Source organism: Lepidochelys olivacea (assembly GCF_965140295.1).
Source record: "Lepidochelys olivacea isolate rLepOli2 genome assembly, chromosome: 19".
Classification (NCBI taxonomy): Eukaryota; Metazoa; Chordata; order Testudines; family Cheloniidae; genus Lepidochelys; species Lepidochelys olivacea.
This window is the reverse complement of record NC_140429.1, coordinates 18,782,483-18,800,246: the sequence shown is the minus strand read 5'-3', so window position 1 is coordinate 18,800,246 and position 17,764 is coordinate 18,782,483. Positions and strand designations below refer to the sequence as shown.

The following is a 17,764-nucleotide window of genomic DNA, read 5'->3' as shown; positions in this document are numbered from 1 at the left end:
TGGTGGTGGAGAGGTAAATTTTAAAATGTCCCAGTGGTCACTCTGCCCCGGAGGTCTAGCTCCTTTGATTAGAGCAAGTAGGTCATGACTGAAATAAAGATAAATATGCCCAGGAACCTATTAAATGAACTTTCTCCATTGCTGACCTTGGGCCGAGCCAGCGCTCATTTGAACTGATGGGAGGACTCCCCTTGGCTTTATCGGGAGTGGGTTTAGACCCTGGGCTCTTCCTGTGGCCCGGAGATCTGGTTGCAAATTCCTCAGGCTGTGCGGCCCATGGAGCGCTGGTTGAGAGATGGTTTGTCCGGGACCCTGCTAAATGGGTTCCCTTGCCCTTGCAGCTGAGTGTTTTCCATTACTCTGGGAGTGCTGCACATCCCCTGCTCCCCATGAGGGCAGCCCCATGCCCTGCTGTTCCTCCTAACTGCCACATACCAGGGTGGGCTCATGTGTGGAACCTGCAGGAGTGTCCTACGGAGTCAGCGGCAGCCATGCACTCAGCTCTTTTTGCCCTTGGAGAGCAGGGTCAGGTTGGTAGTTTGGTGCTTTGTCCTCCCCTCCCCCTGGAAGGACAGCAGCTTTCCCTTTTCCTGGTTGCAAAACGCAGCTCCAGCCCTCAGGACTTCAGAGCTTTGCCTGTTGGTTACTGCTCGTGCCTGGCCCTTCAGCTGGGCCCATGGATTTGCCAGCTTCATGCCAGCGTCCACGCAGATGGCCAAGATGGCCTGGTAACGGCCTGCCTGCTCTGCAGGGAAGAGCTTTCTGCAGCCAGCACCGGGCGGGGGAGACCTGTCACCAGACGCTGGCAGCCTGGCGCCATACAGGAAGTGCTGCTGTGGGGTGCGCTGGTTCTTTTCTGCTCACAGGCGAACTTCAAATATTGTAGCTACTGCTGAGAGAGCGACCATCTAGCTGGGACCGGGGGAAAGGACGACGCCAGGCTTAGCTGAGCTGGCAACCAGAACAAGGCTGCAGGGTGGCCAAGATGGTGCCAAGCAGCCTGGGGTGCCAAGGAGCATGGGGAGCCCCCTCGCTCCAGTCGGGGTGGCATGGGAAGGGACACCCCCCACTATTTCCACCATTGTCTCCTTCCCCTCCACCCTCACTTAATGAGACAGGAGAAAGAGGCTCTAGGGTGTACCCGGAGTCTGCTTGAGGGAGGAACAGGGGCAAGGGAAGGATTCCCAGCAGGGCCTGGAAAAGGAACTGGCCCCTCGTGATGCAGAGCAGAAAGCGAAGAGCCATCTGTGGCCACCAACAACCAGAACTGCCACATTTGCCTGTTCCTCAAGTCAGTGTCCCCTGCGGGGCTGCCTAGACTGGGCAGGGCTACGGGAGGAGTCAGAGTAGACCCAGCGCACACCTTCCCATTGCACATCTTTCTGGGCTGGGGGAGGGAGAAAGGACAGGTCTCCTCCCCCTGCCCCCCCGCGACAGAGCTGCCAGACTAGACAGTCCAACTCTGCCATAGAGGGGGCTGGCGTGGCAGGGACACCCCCGCATGTCACGTGGGTGACAGATGGGGACATGGGGAAGTCAGGGTGGGGCAGGAGCCTGAAGGGAGAGGGCAGGTGCCCGCCTGCCCATCTTGTAGCTGCCCAGCATGGCAAGCAACTCTGAAGGAGGTTTGCAGAAAGCAGAGCGAGATGCTGGAGCCTGAAACCTTGGGAGGTTGCTGGTTTTCGGCCTGCTGAGGGGGACAGGGCAGCATCATGGACAGTGCCGGGCTTGAGGTGCACACATGCTCAGCCCATCAGCCAGCCAACAGCGTATACCTGAGGGCTTCTCCAGGGCTCCCAGGAGCAAGGGAGAGGCTGGCTTCAGGGTGGCCCTAAGCACAGGGCTGTCTCCACTCTATGAGCTGGCTAGGATCCTGCCCCTCTCCCTCCCAATCGGCCCCACGCTTGCCAAGGGCAGACAGATAAAAGTGACACCAGCTGCTTCGCTCCCGACACCGCAACCTGCCAGCTCAGTGAGCAGAGAGCACGCAGCCAAAGGCCTTGGCTCAACACTGCCCCCTGCTGAACACGTGGGTCTGTGCAGGCTGCCTTGGGAACCCTCCTGGCAAGGAAGTCCCTGGCTCCCTCTGAATGCTTTTGAAATATGAGCTTGTCTCTTACAGCGCCTGCCTGACACCCCAAGCTCCCCTTCCTTTGGCAGGCACCCCTCATACAACCATCTCCAACTTCCCCACTCCAGCCTGAATCCTCACTTCCCCACTGTGTCCCCCTTTGATCTGGCTGACCTGCAAAGCCTCACACAGGCTTCCTCCAGCCACCCCAGTGCCTCAGCCCTGGAGTGCTTTCTCCTTCCCTGCCCTGCCGCTGCAGGAGTGCGAGTTGCTCAGCCTTTGGATTTCTAGCCAGAGATGCAATAGCAAAGGGCCACATTTCCAAAGGATTTCAGGACAGGTTTCTGGGTGCTCAGCCCTTGCAATCGTGGCCTGCACCTTGGTGGTACTGAGCACATCTGTTGCTTTAGGTGTAGAGCTATTCCTGCCTGCATTGCTGCCACTAGACAGAGCTTCCACATTCCTGCCCAAGGAGGAAGATTCTTTGGAGCAGTTCCTGGAAAGACAGGGTCTAAAAAGCACGTATCAGATTAATACTTGGCAGAGCCACTTAGAGCAGCAGTCGCCAAAGGGCTCAGTGCACTGGGCGCACGTTGACATTCAGAGGCCCAGTCGCACAATGGGAGCAGAGCAGTCTGGCCTCAGTTGTGAGTGCTGTCCCCTGCTTTGGATACGTAGTCCATAAACTATTGCTCCTATGGCAATGAACACTCACAGGCTGGCCCAAAGACTGCCTCTCAAAGGCAGCATTGCCCAGGCTTTTGGGAGCTGAGCCCCTTTCAGGAAAACAAAGATTCATTTGGACAGAGGGTCAGAAAATGGAGAAGGGCAATTACTGTTTGAGAACACTCCATGATTGACACCATTCTGTGCAACTGGGTACAGGCCATGAGCCCAAGGCATAGGAGGCAGGATGGGAACAGCAATCAGACTTACTCTTCTCTCAGGGTGGAGCATTAGCCAGCCCTGCTAAGCTTAGGGCCTCCAACGACAAGGGCATTTTGCAGTGACAAAGACCTTCAATGCAAATGCCCAACTGCAGCAGGGCTCTAGGTTGGGAACGAACACACTAAACTCCAAAATGGCAAAATTTGCATTTAATTTACAATGTAGTAAAGGTTACAGGTAAAAAGCTAAACAGAAAGTGTGAAAAGGCCTATTACACAAATGTACAAACTTCTGTACAAAGCCCATGGGTTTCATGCCATCCCCTCCTTCCTGGCCTGTAATAGCCACAGAGCTCTGAAATAACGAGAGCTTGTACAAACCCAACGAGGAGAAGAGCTTCAAGACAACAAGCAGGAAAGTTCCCTTTCCCCAGGGAGATCTTGCAAAGAGTCACTTGTAAAATAAAGTCTGTTCAACTTTTACTTGCCCCAACTGGTCACATCCTAAAGAGTTGCCTTCATAACACAGACTGGCAGGAAAGAGAAAAATCCTACAGCCTAGGAAGAAGTAGAACTAAAAATCTAGGGAGGAAGTCTGTAAGTGGACTTTGGAGGATTTGGAATAGGAACTAAGAAGGAACACAAGCCATTTAGCATGACAACCTAAAACAATGTAACACACCATCATACCATGGAGAAATGACACCAGAAAAAGCTCCAGCATCTAGTAGTTAGAGCCAGATATGGTGGAGAGGGGGAGGGAACCAGCCAGGCCATAAGGGACTTCAACCAATCCTGGTTAGGGTAGTTACTATCTCATTTTTATGCCACAAACATGATAGAATGTGTCATTCTACAGAAGCAAAAATTACACTGATTTTGGAACATCTGTCCAGAGCAGTTCAAGGGTGTATGGCCAGATCGGATACATTAAAGGGCACCATATGTCTAATGGCCACACTAGTTTGCCAGGTAATTCCTCACAATGCACTACTAATGACCTGCCAGGGATGTTACGTCAAATGTCAGTGCACGTATTCTGGAGGAATTCCCAAAAATAATACGGTGACTAATTAGATGAATTGTTTTATCACACAATTTAAAGGCTCCTGAATAAGCCTAGGGCAAAGTATCGCTGCTTTCTCTGAAGCAAAATATTGAATGAACTTAAAATTTCTGTTTTAGAAACTACAGATTGGGAATACGCCTGCAAATCCTCGTCAAATTTCTCATTTTGTTCAACTGAAAGAAAACAGAGGTCAAACCAGAATGCTGTGTACCCAAGCTTGGAAAAGTGCTTCTGTTTAGATGAGGCAGGATTTTACATTCCACTGAGAAACTACCATCATTTCAGGAATCTGCTGCTTGTCTTTAACCCCTGCCCTCAGCTGTTAGCAGGGGAAAAGGACAACATACAGAAGACTGCACACAGTTTTATTCTTTAATCATTAAAACCCATGTAGTTTGCATGTGACCAACCCATGGCTGCTGGCTGGCTAGCTGCTCCTAATCACAGACCTGACACCTTGTATGATCACAAATCTTAAGGCGCTGTGTGTGTGTTTGTTTTTTCTTCAATAAAAGATATTTCATTTCAGCTGAAAGATTAAAAACCATATTTTAAAAAAACCCAAGTATCCTTATCTGTGTCCTTTGTAACACCTCAAATATCAGAGCAGAGGGTTTTTTAAGAAAAGAAGAGTTCACACTAACCATTTCTTTGCTGTTTGCCTTTTGTGTTTAACAGAGGGTGATGAGTAGAAATCGACTAGTCAGTTTCACTTTTATTTCTTGTCCATTTCACCTCCAGCTTCTCAAGAGCTACCCAGATGCTGCAGTGTTTTAGGTTGCAAGTACAAGGGAATGTTTACAGCCAAACTAAAAGCCTTTATGTGATTTTGTAACAGTAAAACAATAAAAGCCATTCCATGTATATTACATTTTGTAATGTTTTAAAGTTACACACAAAAGCCTGATTTAGTACTGAATTTAGGCCTGCTCCGGCACACTTACTCTTAAGGTAGGGCATACTGCCCTGAGCAGTCTAGCTGGAGCAAGGTTACTCATAGTAGTAAGCACTACACCTAGTTGATGTGTTTGCAGGATCAGGCCATAAATTTGGGGGTTGAATTACTTGACAGTGTCCCTTTAACTTATGGAGAGTAATGGCTAAGGGAAAAGGATGCTGGCCTTTGGATTCAAAAGGAGGTGGGAGATGTGTTTTTTACAGACATATAAAAATGTTTTGAAGACAGATCTTTGAGGGACATTTCACTCTTCCAATCTTGATATTACATGTGGTTAGGACACAAACTTTAAAAGACGATACTGCACGGGAACAGTTTCTCAAGTTCATCGCTCCCACCCCCAAACAAAGCCCATCTCAGATCAGTAGAGAAGGGGTGGGCTTCTTGCCTGGCCAGGCCTCCTTTGCATATTTCTTCTTCTTCGGTTCATTCACAGCTTCAGGATTAAAGACGGCTGGGTTGGGAGCAGGGTTCATGCTAACTGTCGATGGCACAATGGGAGTCAAGTCCACCTCTGGGGCAAGATTGGGGTAGGGCATTGGCAGGCCTCCAATGAGTGCTGTCCCATGAACACCATGCGATTGGGAACCTGCCTCACTGTGAGTGGGAGGCAGGCCACCATACAATCCTCCGCCGTAGGGGAAGTTCTGCATGCGCCGGGTTACAGACTCGTCCATGCTCAGCGAGCCTGGGTTTTCCATCCGTTTCTTCTGCAATTGGAGGGAAGACGGAACTGTTTAGTGAACGGTTCACAGCATGGAGGGCCAGAACAAGAAGCCACTTTAACTGGATCCCATCTAATTCTTTCACCTTCTCACACACCACAAACAGTCACCATGCATACCACGGTCCTATATGAAGGAGTTACACAGACAGGTGATCCTCTTTCCCATCACCCCAGCTGGCTTTCCTTTGGGGCTGCCACTGAAGTCACTCCCAATGCGCTCTCTGATGCAGAGTGCAGGACAGACTGAGGGCATGTCTACATGACAAACTTAGGTCGACTTAAGTTAAGTGGAGACAGTCACTGCACTAATTACTGTGGTTTTCCATGTCCACCACTACCCTCCTCCTGTCGCTGGAGCACGTCCTCCCCAGGAGTGCTGGCACTGACTAAACAGGGGCAGCGGGGGGGGCTGAGAGCACAGGCTCAGTTCTTGGTGAAGCTCCCCCCTGGGAGCCTAGAGGGCAGCCTGGCCTCAGAGCAGAGGGCTTCACCTGCCCTGGTGTGGGGTTCGCAGCAGGGAACCTTCCAGCCTCTCTGTCAATTTCACAGCTCCAGCATCAGCAAGAAATCGACAAGAATGACAGCCAACAGCGGATGTAAGTAATGCTGTGTCTACATCAGAGGTGGGCAAACTCTGGTCCAAGGGCCACTTCTGGCTCATGGGACCCTCCTGCCTGGCCCCTGAGCTCCCGGCCAGGGAGGCTAGACCCCGGCCCCTCCCCCACTCTTCCCCCGCCACCGCACAGGCAGCATGGCTTGTGTCCGCCCACCTCCCAGGCTTTCCAATAAGCCTGTCCTGCCGCTCTGAGCGGCCTGGTAAGGGGGCGGGGGGAAGATTGGATAAAGGGCAGGAGGTCCCATGGGGTAGTCAGGAGGCGGAGGCTCAGGGAGGGGGCAGTCAGGAGACAGGGAGCGGTGGGGGCCAGGGCGTTGGATAGGGGGAGCAGTTAGGGATGGGGGTCCCAGGAGGGGGCAAGCAGGGGACAAGGAGCAGGGGGGTTGGATAGGTCGGGGGTTGGATAGGTCGGGGGTTCTGAGCGGGTCAGTCGGGGCAGGAAGGGGTGGATGGGGGCAAAGGCCAGGCTGTTTGGGGAGGCACAGCCTTCCTTACCTGGCCCTCTATACCGTTTCATAACCCCGACGTGGCCCTTGGGCCAAAAAGTTTGCCCACCCCGGTCTACGTGGACACTATTGCCCTCACTACACTGATGCCTCTTGTGGAGGTGGAGTTAATATGTTGGTGTAGTAAGGCACCTACATCACCGGGAGCAAGGCTGTAGTGTCCACGCTGACATAGTTAGGTTGACATAAACTGCCTTACATCAACCTAACTCTGTAGCATTGACCAGTCCTGGGTGTTGAAAGCATCAGGTAGGGTTTAGTTTATGGAATAGACTAAACTTCCCATCTTTGCCTCCTGAGCTTGCTTGCCCAACCTGCCTGCGTCCAAAAGGCATGGCTGAGTGGGTGTGGTTTCAAAACGACAAACAGGGCCATCTCTGGATTATGACTGGCAGATTTTATGTCTTGCTTTCGATCACCCAGATCTTTTTCCAGAACAGTTATAATTAATTTAGAACGTAAGTGATCTTAGAGTAACTCAAAGTATTCCCATGCGCATTACTTTGTACTTGTCAATAGGAGATTTCATCTGCAATCACATTGTTAGGCTATTCTGAAATTCCTCAGTTTTCTTTAGTCCTGAGTATCCTACACAATGATGCCATCTGCAGACTTGCCCACTTCTTTGTTCCCTGCCTTCCCACAGAAAAAGTGAACGTACCAAACCTCACCAGTCCTAATATGGGACCTTCTCTGATACCCACGTTAACCTTTTCTCGTGTAGAAAACAGACCATTGATTCCTACTTGGTATTTTCTGCCCCTTAGCCAGCTTCTAATCCGCTGGCGGGCCGCGAGACAGTGTTTACATTGACCATCCGCAGGCACAGCCGCGTGCAGCTTCCTGTTTCCAACCAATGGGAGCTATGGGAAGCAGCGGCCAACACGTCCCTGTGGTCTGTGCCACTTCCCGCAGCTCCCATTGGTTGGGAATGGAGAACTGTGGCCACTGGGAGCTATGGGCGGCCGTGCCTGCGAATGGTCAGTGTAAACACTGTCTTGCAGCTTGCCAGCTAGTTACCCTGATGGGCCACAGGTTGCCCACCACTGCTCTAATCCATACAGTACTTTGTCTCTCACCCCATAACTTCTTAACACCAAAAAACAGCCAATTGATTTTTAGAAAAGCATTTGGGGACATTTCTATTGATCTTCAATTTTGAAAATGCTGCCTAAATTATGAACCTGAACAGACCTGCCAGTTTCCCTTTAATCCATCTGAACACAAAAAGAAAACACTGACAATTCCCGCACCCTAATGCATAGTATTTAAGACAATAATTCACGCTATAGATTACAAATTACAGATGAAGAGTTTTGGTTAGATTTGGAAGTTAGTTTGTACCTTAACTGGGACCACTGCTGTCTGTACCATGTTTCTGAAACGCCCAACCGAAGGGTCCACGTCCTCTGTAAGCGTGAGAAGAATTATGCTTTTAGTACAATGGCTACAAGAGAGGGTGTACACTGCAGTGTGCCCACGGCATGCAAGCGCATCTCTGTATGGAAGTGTCGTATCCACCTTCCCTTCAGAAAGCTGCAGTTCAGAAGCTGTGTGCACACGGGAGAGAAATTAAGATCCTTCAAACTGCTGGGGCCATCTAGTGGCAGTGGGCTCCCAATCTATTTAGGCTGGGAAGAGCTGGAAGAACTGTTGACGCTTGGGGATGGGGGTGTTGATATTCTGTAGGTTACAGTTGTTCCAATGGTTAATTTACCTTACCCACCTTCCTTCCAGACGGACTTTGTCAAACTTCCAGACAAACAAATTCAAATTGGAAATAAGGAACCTGAACAACTCATGTTAGCTGATGAGTGAAGTGGGATGTAAAAGGTTAAATGGTTTAAGCATTAGGCTTACCGTTAATCCCGCCCCCCCCCCCCCCCCCAGCCACCCATGCAGTGCTCAAAGCATCTAGGGCTAGATTTTCAGAAACACTCAGCTCCCACTTAGACACCGAAGTAGGAGAGCTCAGCACGTATGGTGTTGAGCTGTTGAAAAACTGGTGCAACTGTGAGTTTGGAGCCCTTGGAGGTCTGGCCGCTACCGCCTCAGGGGCTTTGCCTGGGTGCGCAGCAAGCGGCACAGGAGCTGTAGGGGTTGAGGGACCTCATGTGCCTCCCGGAAGACAGCAACAGTACTGTTTAGCTGGAAGGTGCCTCGGAGGGCACAACACCGATGTGGAGAAATGTGAGCGCTTCTCTGAAGGGCCAGTCCCCTTGGAGTCTCCAACTCAGATTTCTGTGTTTTTCAACTGACTGGCCGGCTGGCCATGGGCGGGATCTCCAAATATAGGATATTAGCACGCAGGCTCTCAGAGGGGTGTGGGGGCGAGGAGATGGAGGGGCAAGATACACATGATCACCTGGATTAATGATCTCGTCATCGTCGCTGAACGTCACTCTGGAGTTCTTCCGTTTTCTCTTTGGTCTCTGAATATCCAAGTTCCCTTCCTCTATGGTGAGCGTGGAGATTCTCTTGTTGTGGGCTGTGTTAAACTCTGTCAGGTTCTAAGGACACAATCAGGGAGGAAATGGTCAGTGCAGCTATAACGCACAAAGCTGCCATCTGAGGGCTGAGAGTTAACAGCAGAGCACAGCACATGGCTTAGCCCCAGCCTTAAACCTCAAGGAAAGAATGGGGCAGAAGTGCCAGCTGCACTGGTCTGTGTCCCTCCTGGCCTGCCCTCCACTAGCAGGTGATGGGGCTACAGCAGGCATGGCTTGTGAATGAGCAGCAGGGCCGGGGAACTGCCAGCGACCTGGTGTGGGTTTGGCTGGGGTGGTAGAACATGGGCTGTTATACAAGAGGTGCTGGAAAGAAGCATGAAAGCATCCTATCCTAATGGCATGAGATGGCCTGTGAGTGCCTGCCAGCAGCAGACACCCCTAAAACCATCTACAGCACCAGGGAAATGAGCACCCCAAGCCGACGGTGGGGAGTGCTATCCAGTAAGAGGCACAATGCTTCATGGTGCTCACATCAAGCTCGGTCTCCTCCTCTGGCAGGCCCAGCAAGCCCTTGAGCTCCTCATCATCACCACCCATTTTCTCATCTCCTTTAACTGTGGACGGCAGCGTCTGCGGCTTCTCTCGCAGAGTGTATGCCCGCGTAGAGGCACCAAATGAAACCGTGGAGTCAATGGGAATCTGTTGGGGTTTGTGAGGTTCCAAACGAATATGACCCAAGAACGTGCCATGTGCTGAGGAGAATATCAGAATGAAAAAAAAAACCAGACGGTCACTAGGGAACTGGAACACTGCCAAAAGGTCAAAACCCACGCGTGGATAGCTGGATAGATACATGTCACTGCAGTAATGCTATCACCCTAACATCCCATGCAGGGGTCAGCACTCCCCATATAACTAACAGAAATGACAAGCACACTTTGGTTTCAGGCTTCCTCTAATATTTCTAGTCACCCCCTGCTTGTATCCATCTGCATGGAACAGGCTGGAGCTCCCTTGAGTTCCAGATCCAGAGAAAGTGCCCTACACAGTGGAGATGTAGCTTTCTAACCAGAAGTAGTTAAAAAAAAGATTATAGTTTTGAAGTCCCTCTGGAACCTCACTGCCATGCCACCAATCTGATCCGCTCCAGAGCCTGGAAATGCCGTCACCAATCGCTGAATGAGGGAGGGGCACTGAGTGACACAAGGAATCCCTCTAGCCCCAGCTTGTGTCAACTTCAGAATGAGCGTTAATTCATATCCCAGATGGCCATCGTTTCCCCACATGGCAAAATGTGACTGGAAAGGAATATAGCTCTGGGGATGTTCAAGAGGGTTTGAGCATTGGGATGTAGTGCACTGGAAGTGTTACAAGGTCTCAGTCAATAAGAAGCTAACACAAACTCAATCCTCATGCATCAAACATCTTCAAAATCCAACCAGTCAAACTATCAAATCAGCCTACACCCGCTCCCTGGTTAAATGCCAAGTTACTTACTGCTGTTAAGGTCTATGAGAAAAACCCTCTTAAGATGTTTGTGATACACCAAGGCAGCATGGACCCGAGAGCAGGACTGGTGATCAATGGTAAAATCACACAGATCAGGGTTTCTCCCAAAAAGATAATATTTCTTCTCATCAATGATCAGTTTCTGAGGTAGAATATGAAATAAATAGCAGCGTTACCTTATCAGATTTATACAAACTCCCAGATCTTCCTAAAAAACATGGACTCTACAACAGAAGTGGGCAAACTACAGCCTGCGGGACCGTCCTGCCCAGCCCCTGAGCTCCCGGCCAGGGAGGCTCACCCCCAGCCCCTCCTCTGCTGTCCCCCTCCCCTGCAGTGTGCCACGCTGCCAGCGCTCTGGCCCGATGCTCCTGCCAGGCAGCGTGGACGGTGTGGCTGGCTCCAGCCAGGTGGCGAGCTCTTGCTGCTCTGAGCAGCATGGTAAGGGGGCGGGGAGGGTTGGATAAGGGGCAGGGGGTCCCAGGAGCAGTCAGGGGATGGTTGGATAGGCGTGGGAGTCCCATGGGGGCTGTCAGGGAGTGGGAGCAGTCAGGGAACAGAGAGCGGGGGTGGGGGGGAGGAGTTGGATAGGGGTCAGGGCATTCAGGGGACGGGGGGGGGGGGGTTGGATAGGGGACGGAGTCCCGGGAGGGGGCAGTCAGGGGACAAGGAGCAGGGGGAGTTGGATGGGTCAGGAGTTCTGAGGGGGGCAGGAAGTGAGAGGTGGCGGGGGCCAGGCTGTTTGGGGAGGCACAGCCTTCCCTACCCAGCTCTCCATACAGTTTTGCAATGCCAATGTGGCCCTCAGGCCAAAAAGTTTGCCCACCTCTGCTCTAGAACATGAAGCAAACAGATCAAAACCCAACACAATCACACAAATCTTTAGCAAACTAGTAGAGAAAGGAAAGACTATGCACGACATAGGAAGCGACACACGGTCTCAGCATATTAAAACCTGTTGGATAACATTTCAATGTTGTCTTGACCCACTCAAAGGAAATTCAAAGGAAGCTCTGCCTTATAGAAACAGAGCAACTGGAGATGGAAGAGACCAACTGGGTCCTATCCAGTCCACCTCCGAGGCCAGTGCAAAACACAGTTTTGGAAGGGATAAAACACTTTTTATAGCTCAGGGCTTAAACCAATCTAACTACTAGGTACTAGGATGAGGCCGGGGGAAGAGATTATGCCACATGTGCCTCCTGTAGGGTTTCTCACACCTTCCTGTGACGTACATGGTACTGGGCACTGTCAGAGACGGACCTAGGGACCAGTGCAGAATGGCAGGTCCTCTGTTCCTATGCATGATTGTACCTACATTGTGTTCTCCAGAGCTTTGTTTGGCCTAGTTGGTTTCTCCAGTGTGTTTTCATCCACAACCAAATCCACCTATCAGCCCATTTCTTCTGTTAGACATCTTAGCTTTTCCTTCTTACTCCGGTTCTCCATACTTATTGTATAAACAAAGTATTTTGTTTAAACTGGATTAAGGTTGGGCATGCATGGCATCCCCTCTATGTAAACCCTAAAAAAGCAAGGTACCAAGTTATGAGACACTATGGTCTAATGCCAATAGAGCAGAGGTGGGCAAACTACAGGCCGCGGGACCCTCCTGCCCAGCCCCTGAGCTCCTGGCCTGGGAGGCTCGCCCACAGCCCCTGCCCCGCTGCTCCCCCTCCCTCACAGCCTCAGCGTGCCATGCTGCTGGTGTAGTGTATTAAACTGCTCTGCGTAGGAATGTGCTACGGTAGCAGTTACGGAGCGCAATTTACTACACGACACCGGCACAACGCTCTGGGTGGTGCGGCTGTAGCGCTGCCAGCCACCGGTGCTCTGTGCTGCACGGTAAGGGGGCGGGGGAGTTTGGGGTGGTGGTTGGGGGCAGTCAGGGGCAGAGATTCCGGGGTCCTGCCCCCTCCCCTCCTCCATCAGGGAACAGGGGGAGGGGAGGGGGCAGGGGTCCCAGGAGGGTGGGGGGTGGATAGGGGGCAGGGGCAGCCTGGCACAGCCTCCCCTAACCAGTCCTCTATACAATTTCCAAAACCTGATGTAGCCCTCAGGCCTAAACGTTTGCCTGCGCCTGCAACAGAGTGTATTTCCATTGACAAGTGACATATCCCCGAAAGGAACTTCCTTCGGCCTGCAGATAGTAAGGAAACACTAGCCGCCACCACATTAACCTTCCTCATGGCATAACAAATTAGAACTTAATTAGAACTGCAGCAACATCAGCTGATATTCAGGGTTGACGCATGCATAGGTTAGGTGTGTGCTGTGCCTTATGGGGGAAGTAATTTAGATGATTAAGGGTCTGGATGGATTAAGATTTAAACTACAGTGACTCAAAAAGTCCCCATGCCCTTTTAAGTCATGGAACTTAGAAACCTCCAACTCAAACACTGGAAGATCAGGAAATGCTCACTTAAGGTGCTGCTGCACACCACACAACTCCGCCTCTGTGTGGACGCATATAGGAACATCACAGCACCCTGGCCAACAAAAGCTGACATTTTCCGTGTGCCCATAGCACCAAGCTAGGGTTCCTATTCATACAGTCTGATGTAATGGGCAGTGGGCTGCATGGCAACATCACAGTTAATACGAATTCATAATTATTTTAAAAAAATGTTTTTAAGTTAAATTAAATAAAATTAAGCAGTACTTTTGTTGCAAAGTCTAAAATAACCTGGTCAAACTAAATTGGTGGAAGTCACTGTCCAAGCACCTGGAACCAGAATTTGCTGAAGTGTTGAACAAGTTTTTGATGGCAGTAGTCTCTTCTGTAGGTTCAAAGATATTTTCTTCAGTTGAGTTTATTCAACTAGTTCAGTTCAATGATAAGTTCATTCAAAGTTAAGAAACCAATTGGGAGTTGAAAAAGCAGGAAAGCTTGGTTTCCCCTTCCAATCTATGACTAAAAACTAGGTTTAAGAGGATGAGATCTACTAATTCTAAAGTAATGAAGGACATGGAGTATTGTAAGCAAGACAAGAGAAGTAATTCTTCTGCTCTGCTCTGCACTGATTAGGCCTCAACTGGAGTATTGTGTCCAGTTCCGAGTGCCATATTTCAGGAAAGATGTGGACAAATTGGAGAAAGTCCAGAGAAGAGCAACAAAAATGATTAAAGGTCTAGAAAACATGACCTATAAGGGAAGATAGAAAAAATTGGTTTTAGTCCGGAGAAGAGAAGACTGAGATGGGACACAACAGTTTTCAAGTACATAAAAGTTTGTTACAAGGAGGGAGAAAAATAGTTCTTAACCTCTGAAGATAGGACAAGAAGCAATGGGCTTAAATTGCAGCAAGGGCGGTTTAGGTTGGACATTAGGAAAAACGTCCTAACTGTCAGGGTGGTTAAGCACTGGAATAAATTGCCTACGGACTTTGTGGAACTCCATCATTGGGAATTTTTAAGGACAGCTTGGAGAAAAACCTGTCAGGGATGGTCTAAATAATATTTAGTCCTGCCTTGAGTGCAGGGGACAGGACTAGATGACGTCTCGCAGTCCCTTCCACTTCTAGGATTCTATGGTGACCAGAAACAATTAGTTCCATTCAATAACTACAGATAATACTTCCTTTGTTTAATAAATCAGTTTTATTTGCAAAGCATGTTTTGATAAATGTTCTGATAAGAAAAAAATTTATGTAACCAGCACATTTAAGGTAGTTTTATTGAACTAATAAAAATACTTTAAAATGCTGTTTGTGTGTATTTTAATTGAATTTTCATCCAAATACAGCTTAATGCAAATTGCAAGTTAATAATTAATCTGTTAAAAAAGTATCATTCACCATTTTCTAATATAAAATGTGAAAATTAAGAATCTGAATAAATTTAAATTAAGTTACATAATTTCTTAAATGAGCATGCACAGATATAATTTATTCTCCTGGTCAGCAAAAAGAACCACCAAATTTAATGTAAAGGCTATATTTAGTAGCAAATCAACACATTTTAGTGGTTACCAACCAATGAGAATCATCCCTTCATTAGCAAAAATTAAAAAGTATAAAGGTAAAACACGATTCAAGTCAAGGTTTCTGGCTTGTTGATTTAAAGTCGCTTTGACTTAACCTACCCTGAGCAGCACTGATGTGGGGAGATGTGCTGCTGATTGGTGGTGCTCACACTGACTTGCCTTTTCTCCTTACTGCCACCTGCACAACCACAATTAGAGATGCTAACAATACATTAAAGATCTTAATACATTTTGATTGTTGTTCTGCAATTTAGCCAAATATTCCCCACCTCCCAAAGAATGTTACAAGGAGTAATGTCCCAAAGAGGGGCTGCATTAAGGTTGTATTGTGTGTGAAGCAGCAGCTCAACTTGGGAGACCGTCACTGAGCAGTTCCTCGTTTCCAAGTGCTTACGGCTGGGGTTCTGAAGTCCCATGTGGCTGAAGAGCACAGAGACCTAAAGGCCCTGTGCAGCAGCAGAATCCTCAAAGTTTCTTGTAAATGAATGCAGCTCTTCAAATCACTCAACTTAATTCCTCCAGCTCCTCATCATTTAAGTTGCTCTTCCTGCTCTTTTGTTTGTTAATCTTTCGTGTAATGTGGATGCCTAGAACAGATCTCAATATTCCATAGGCAATCTTCTCAGGCCTATAGTTGGAGGGCCTGGGGAAGGCAGACAACGTCTGTGACTAAGCACCAAGACACATGGTGAGGGACAAAGCCAGGAACAGGCATCTTGACATCTATTCCTGTGCCTCATCAGATACAAAATTGCACTGGGCTCATTTTCTTTGCAAACCTGCCTAATTAGCTGTCCATTATCACCTTTAGTCTCTTTCAGCATTACTGATATTCCGGTTTTTATTCTGTTTCAGATTAAATTTCCCCCTTATGGATTAACTCACCTTTTCCAAACTGAACCTCGTTTTGTTTTCTGCTTTTGTTTTTAAGCGCTCTATCCCATTTGTATTACGTATTTCTCTGCTCGCATGGCATTTGCGGCTTCTCACAATTTAGTATTCACTAATGAATGTTTAGCAAATTTCATGTGTTTATTCTCTTTTCTAGATCATTACCCAAAGACAAGGCACAATAGCAACCTTCAACTACCTGAAAGTGGGTTCCAAAGAGGATGGAGCTCGGCTGTTCTCAGTGGTGGCAGATGACAGAACAAGAAGCAATGGTCTCAAGTTGCAGAGGGGGAGGTCTAGGTTGGATATTAGGAAACACTATTTCACTAGGAGGGTGGTGAAGCACTGGAATGGGATGCCTAAGGAGGTAGTGGAATCTCCATCTTTAGAGGTTTTTAAGGTCCAGCTTGACAAAGCCTCGGTTGGGATGATTTAGTTGGTGCTGGTCCTGCTTTGAGCAAGGGATTGGACTAGATGACCTTCTGAGGTCTCTTCCAACCCTAATATTCTATGATATGTCCTCTGTCAACTCTACATGTTACCATTTATCATCATCCCTTACCATCAGGCCTGCAGCCAGTTTTCAATCTACACAATAGTGTTCATATCAGAGTCAATTTGAACAAATTTCTGAGCATAATTTCACGAGACATCATCAAATGCTTTGCCAAAACCCAGAACATATCACAACTTCTGCATTCTATTCACCCACCAATTGTGCCATCTGGACCTGTTGATTGGTATATGTTCACATTGTTCATATATTCCCTTACCTGCTCTTTGTAAACAGCAATTTTTACAAGGTCTTCCCTTATTTCCAAGTTAACCAAAACATAAAAGTTTGGACAAGACAGTTTTAGAAGAAAATGGCTCTCTTAGCCACCTCTGAAGCATTATTTGGTGCTTTTTTCCTCCACCACATACACTTCTAAGAAGAGCTCTTCCCATTCATATTAGCCTCTCTGGATAGTATCTTTTTGCTGCCCTTCTCTTTTTCCTGCAAGTCTTAATGGATTCTGGTTTGTTTGGTTACATCAGTGTTTCATAGAGGTTTTTCTCAAGACCTCATTTTATTTGAGCATTTCTTTGCAAAGCCATATTGTCTGCTTCTTGTTCTTTTAATTCTGAGGTCAGCTGCACTTTAATCATGGCAGGTTTTAGGATTCCCCAAATTTTTCCACCCCAATGGATTTATTGCTTCTTCCAAAAGTGTCTTACTCACTAGATTCAGTTCCCCAGGTGGTTTTCCTGAATTCAATACCTTTGTGGAGCTGCATTCTGTGATCCCATTTCTTATTATGGAGAGTCAAGGAGCTGGTGCTTCCTTGTACTAAGTTTCCCTTTTATTCTCACATTCTCAACGAACTCCCTCTTACTGGGAGAGCAGAACCAGACATGGGTATTTAAAGCCCTATTAGCACCGTATCCTGTGGCTTCAAGTACTGTGGAAAAATTCCTAGGTCAGTTCTTATTCTTACTTCTAGTCCCAAGGGGGTGGAGAAGTGTCGATGCAATTTCTCATGTACACCAGTACTAAGTGTAAAACGTTGCCATTCAGACTTGGCAGTGTTTGACACTCACTTTGCATAGGTGTAATGACTTCACAAGGCAGTGGCAAATCAATAACAACGAACACTAATTTTACAGCCTTTATCTGACCACGATGAAGGCTTGGTCTACACTAGGAAGTTAGGTCAGTATAACTACGTTGCTCATGGGTAAGAAAATCCACCCCCCTGAGCAATGCAGTTAAACTAACTTAAGTCCCCTACCCCCTGGTGTAGACTGCACTAGGTCAAGGGGACAATTCACCAGTCAACCTAGCTACTGCCTCTTGGGGAAGTGGATTACCTACACCGACAGGAAAACCCCTTGTGACAGACCCCAGCGTATACTCTGGACTGTTGAACAGTGGTGTCCCCTTAACTCTATAGCCTAGGGTGCCTTTTATAGTGCTCTGCTCTCATCTCCAGGTTGTAACTCTGCTCCTTTTCCTTCTCCTCCTCCTCAGCCTCTTTGGCTTTCAGCTCCATGGCTCGCCTGTGAGCCTCAGCTTCCAGTTGCCTCAGGGCTCCTTTATGGGCTTCTCCTAAAG

At 48.4% G+C, this 17,764-nt stretch overlaps 1 protein-coding gene across 1 annotated transcript in view; it reads right to left on the bottom strand.

The window, feature by feature from the left end:
* Positions 1–3,153: 3,153 nt before the first annotated feature.
* PPP1R8 (protein phosphatase 1 regulatory subunit 8) overlaps positions 3,154–17,764 on the bottom strand; it is a 30,628-nt gene continuing 16,017 nt past the window's right edge. Inside the window, exons 3-7 of the mRNA XM_084652323.1 lie at positions 10,782–10,935; positions 9,816–10,036; positions 9,200–9,344; positions 8,179–8,243; positions 3,154–5,695 (exon numbers count right to left, since the gene is read on the bottom strand). Coding sequence (XP_084508449.1) covers positions 5,342–5,695; positions 8,179–8,243; positions 9,200–9,344; positions 9,816–10,036; positions 10,782–10,935 — 939 coding nt within the window. The 3' untranslated portion in view covers positions 3,154–5,341. The remainder of the gene's footprint in view (positions 5,696–8,178; positions 8,244–9,199; positions 9,345–9,815; positions 10,037–10,781; positions 10,936–17,764) is intronic.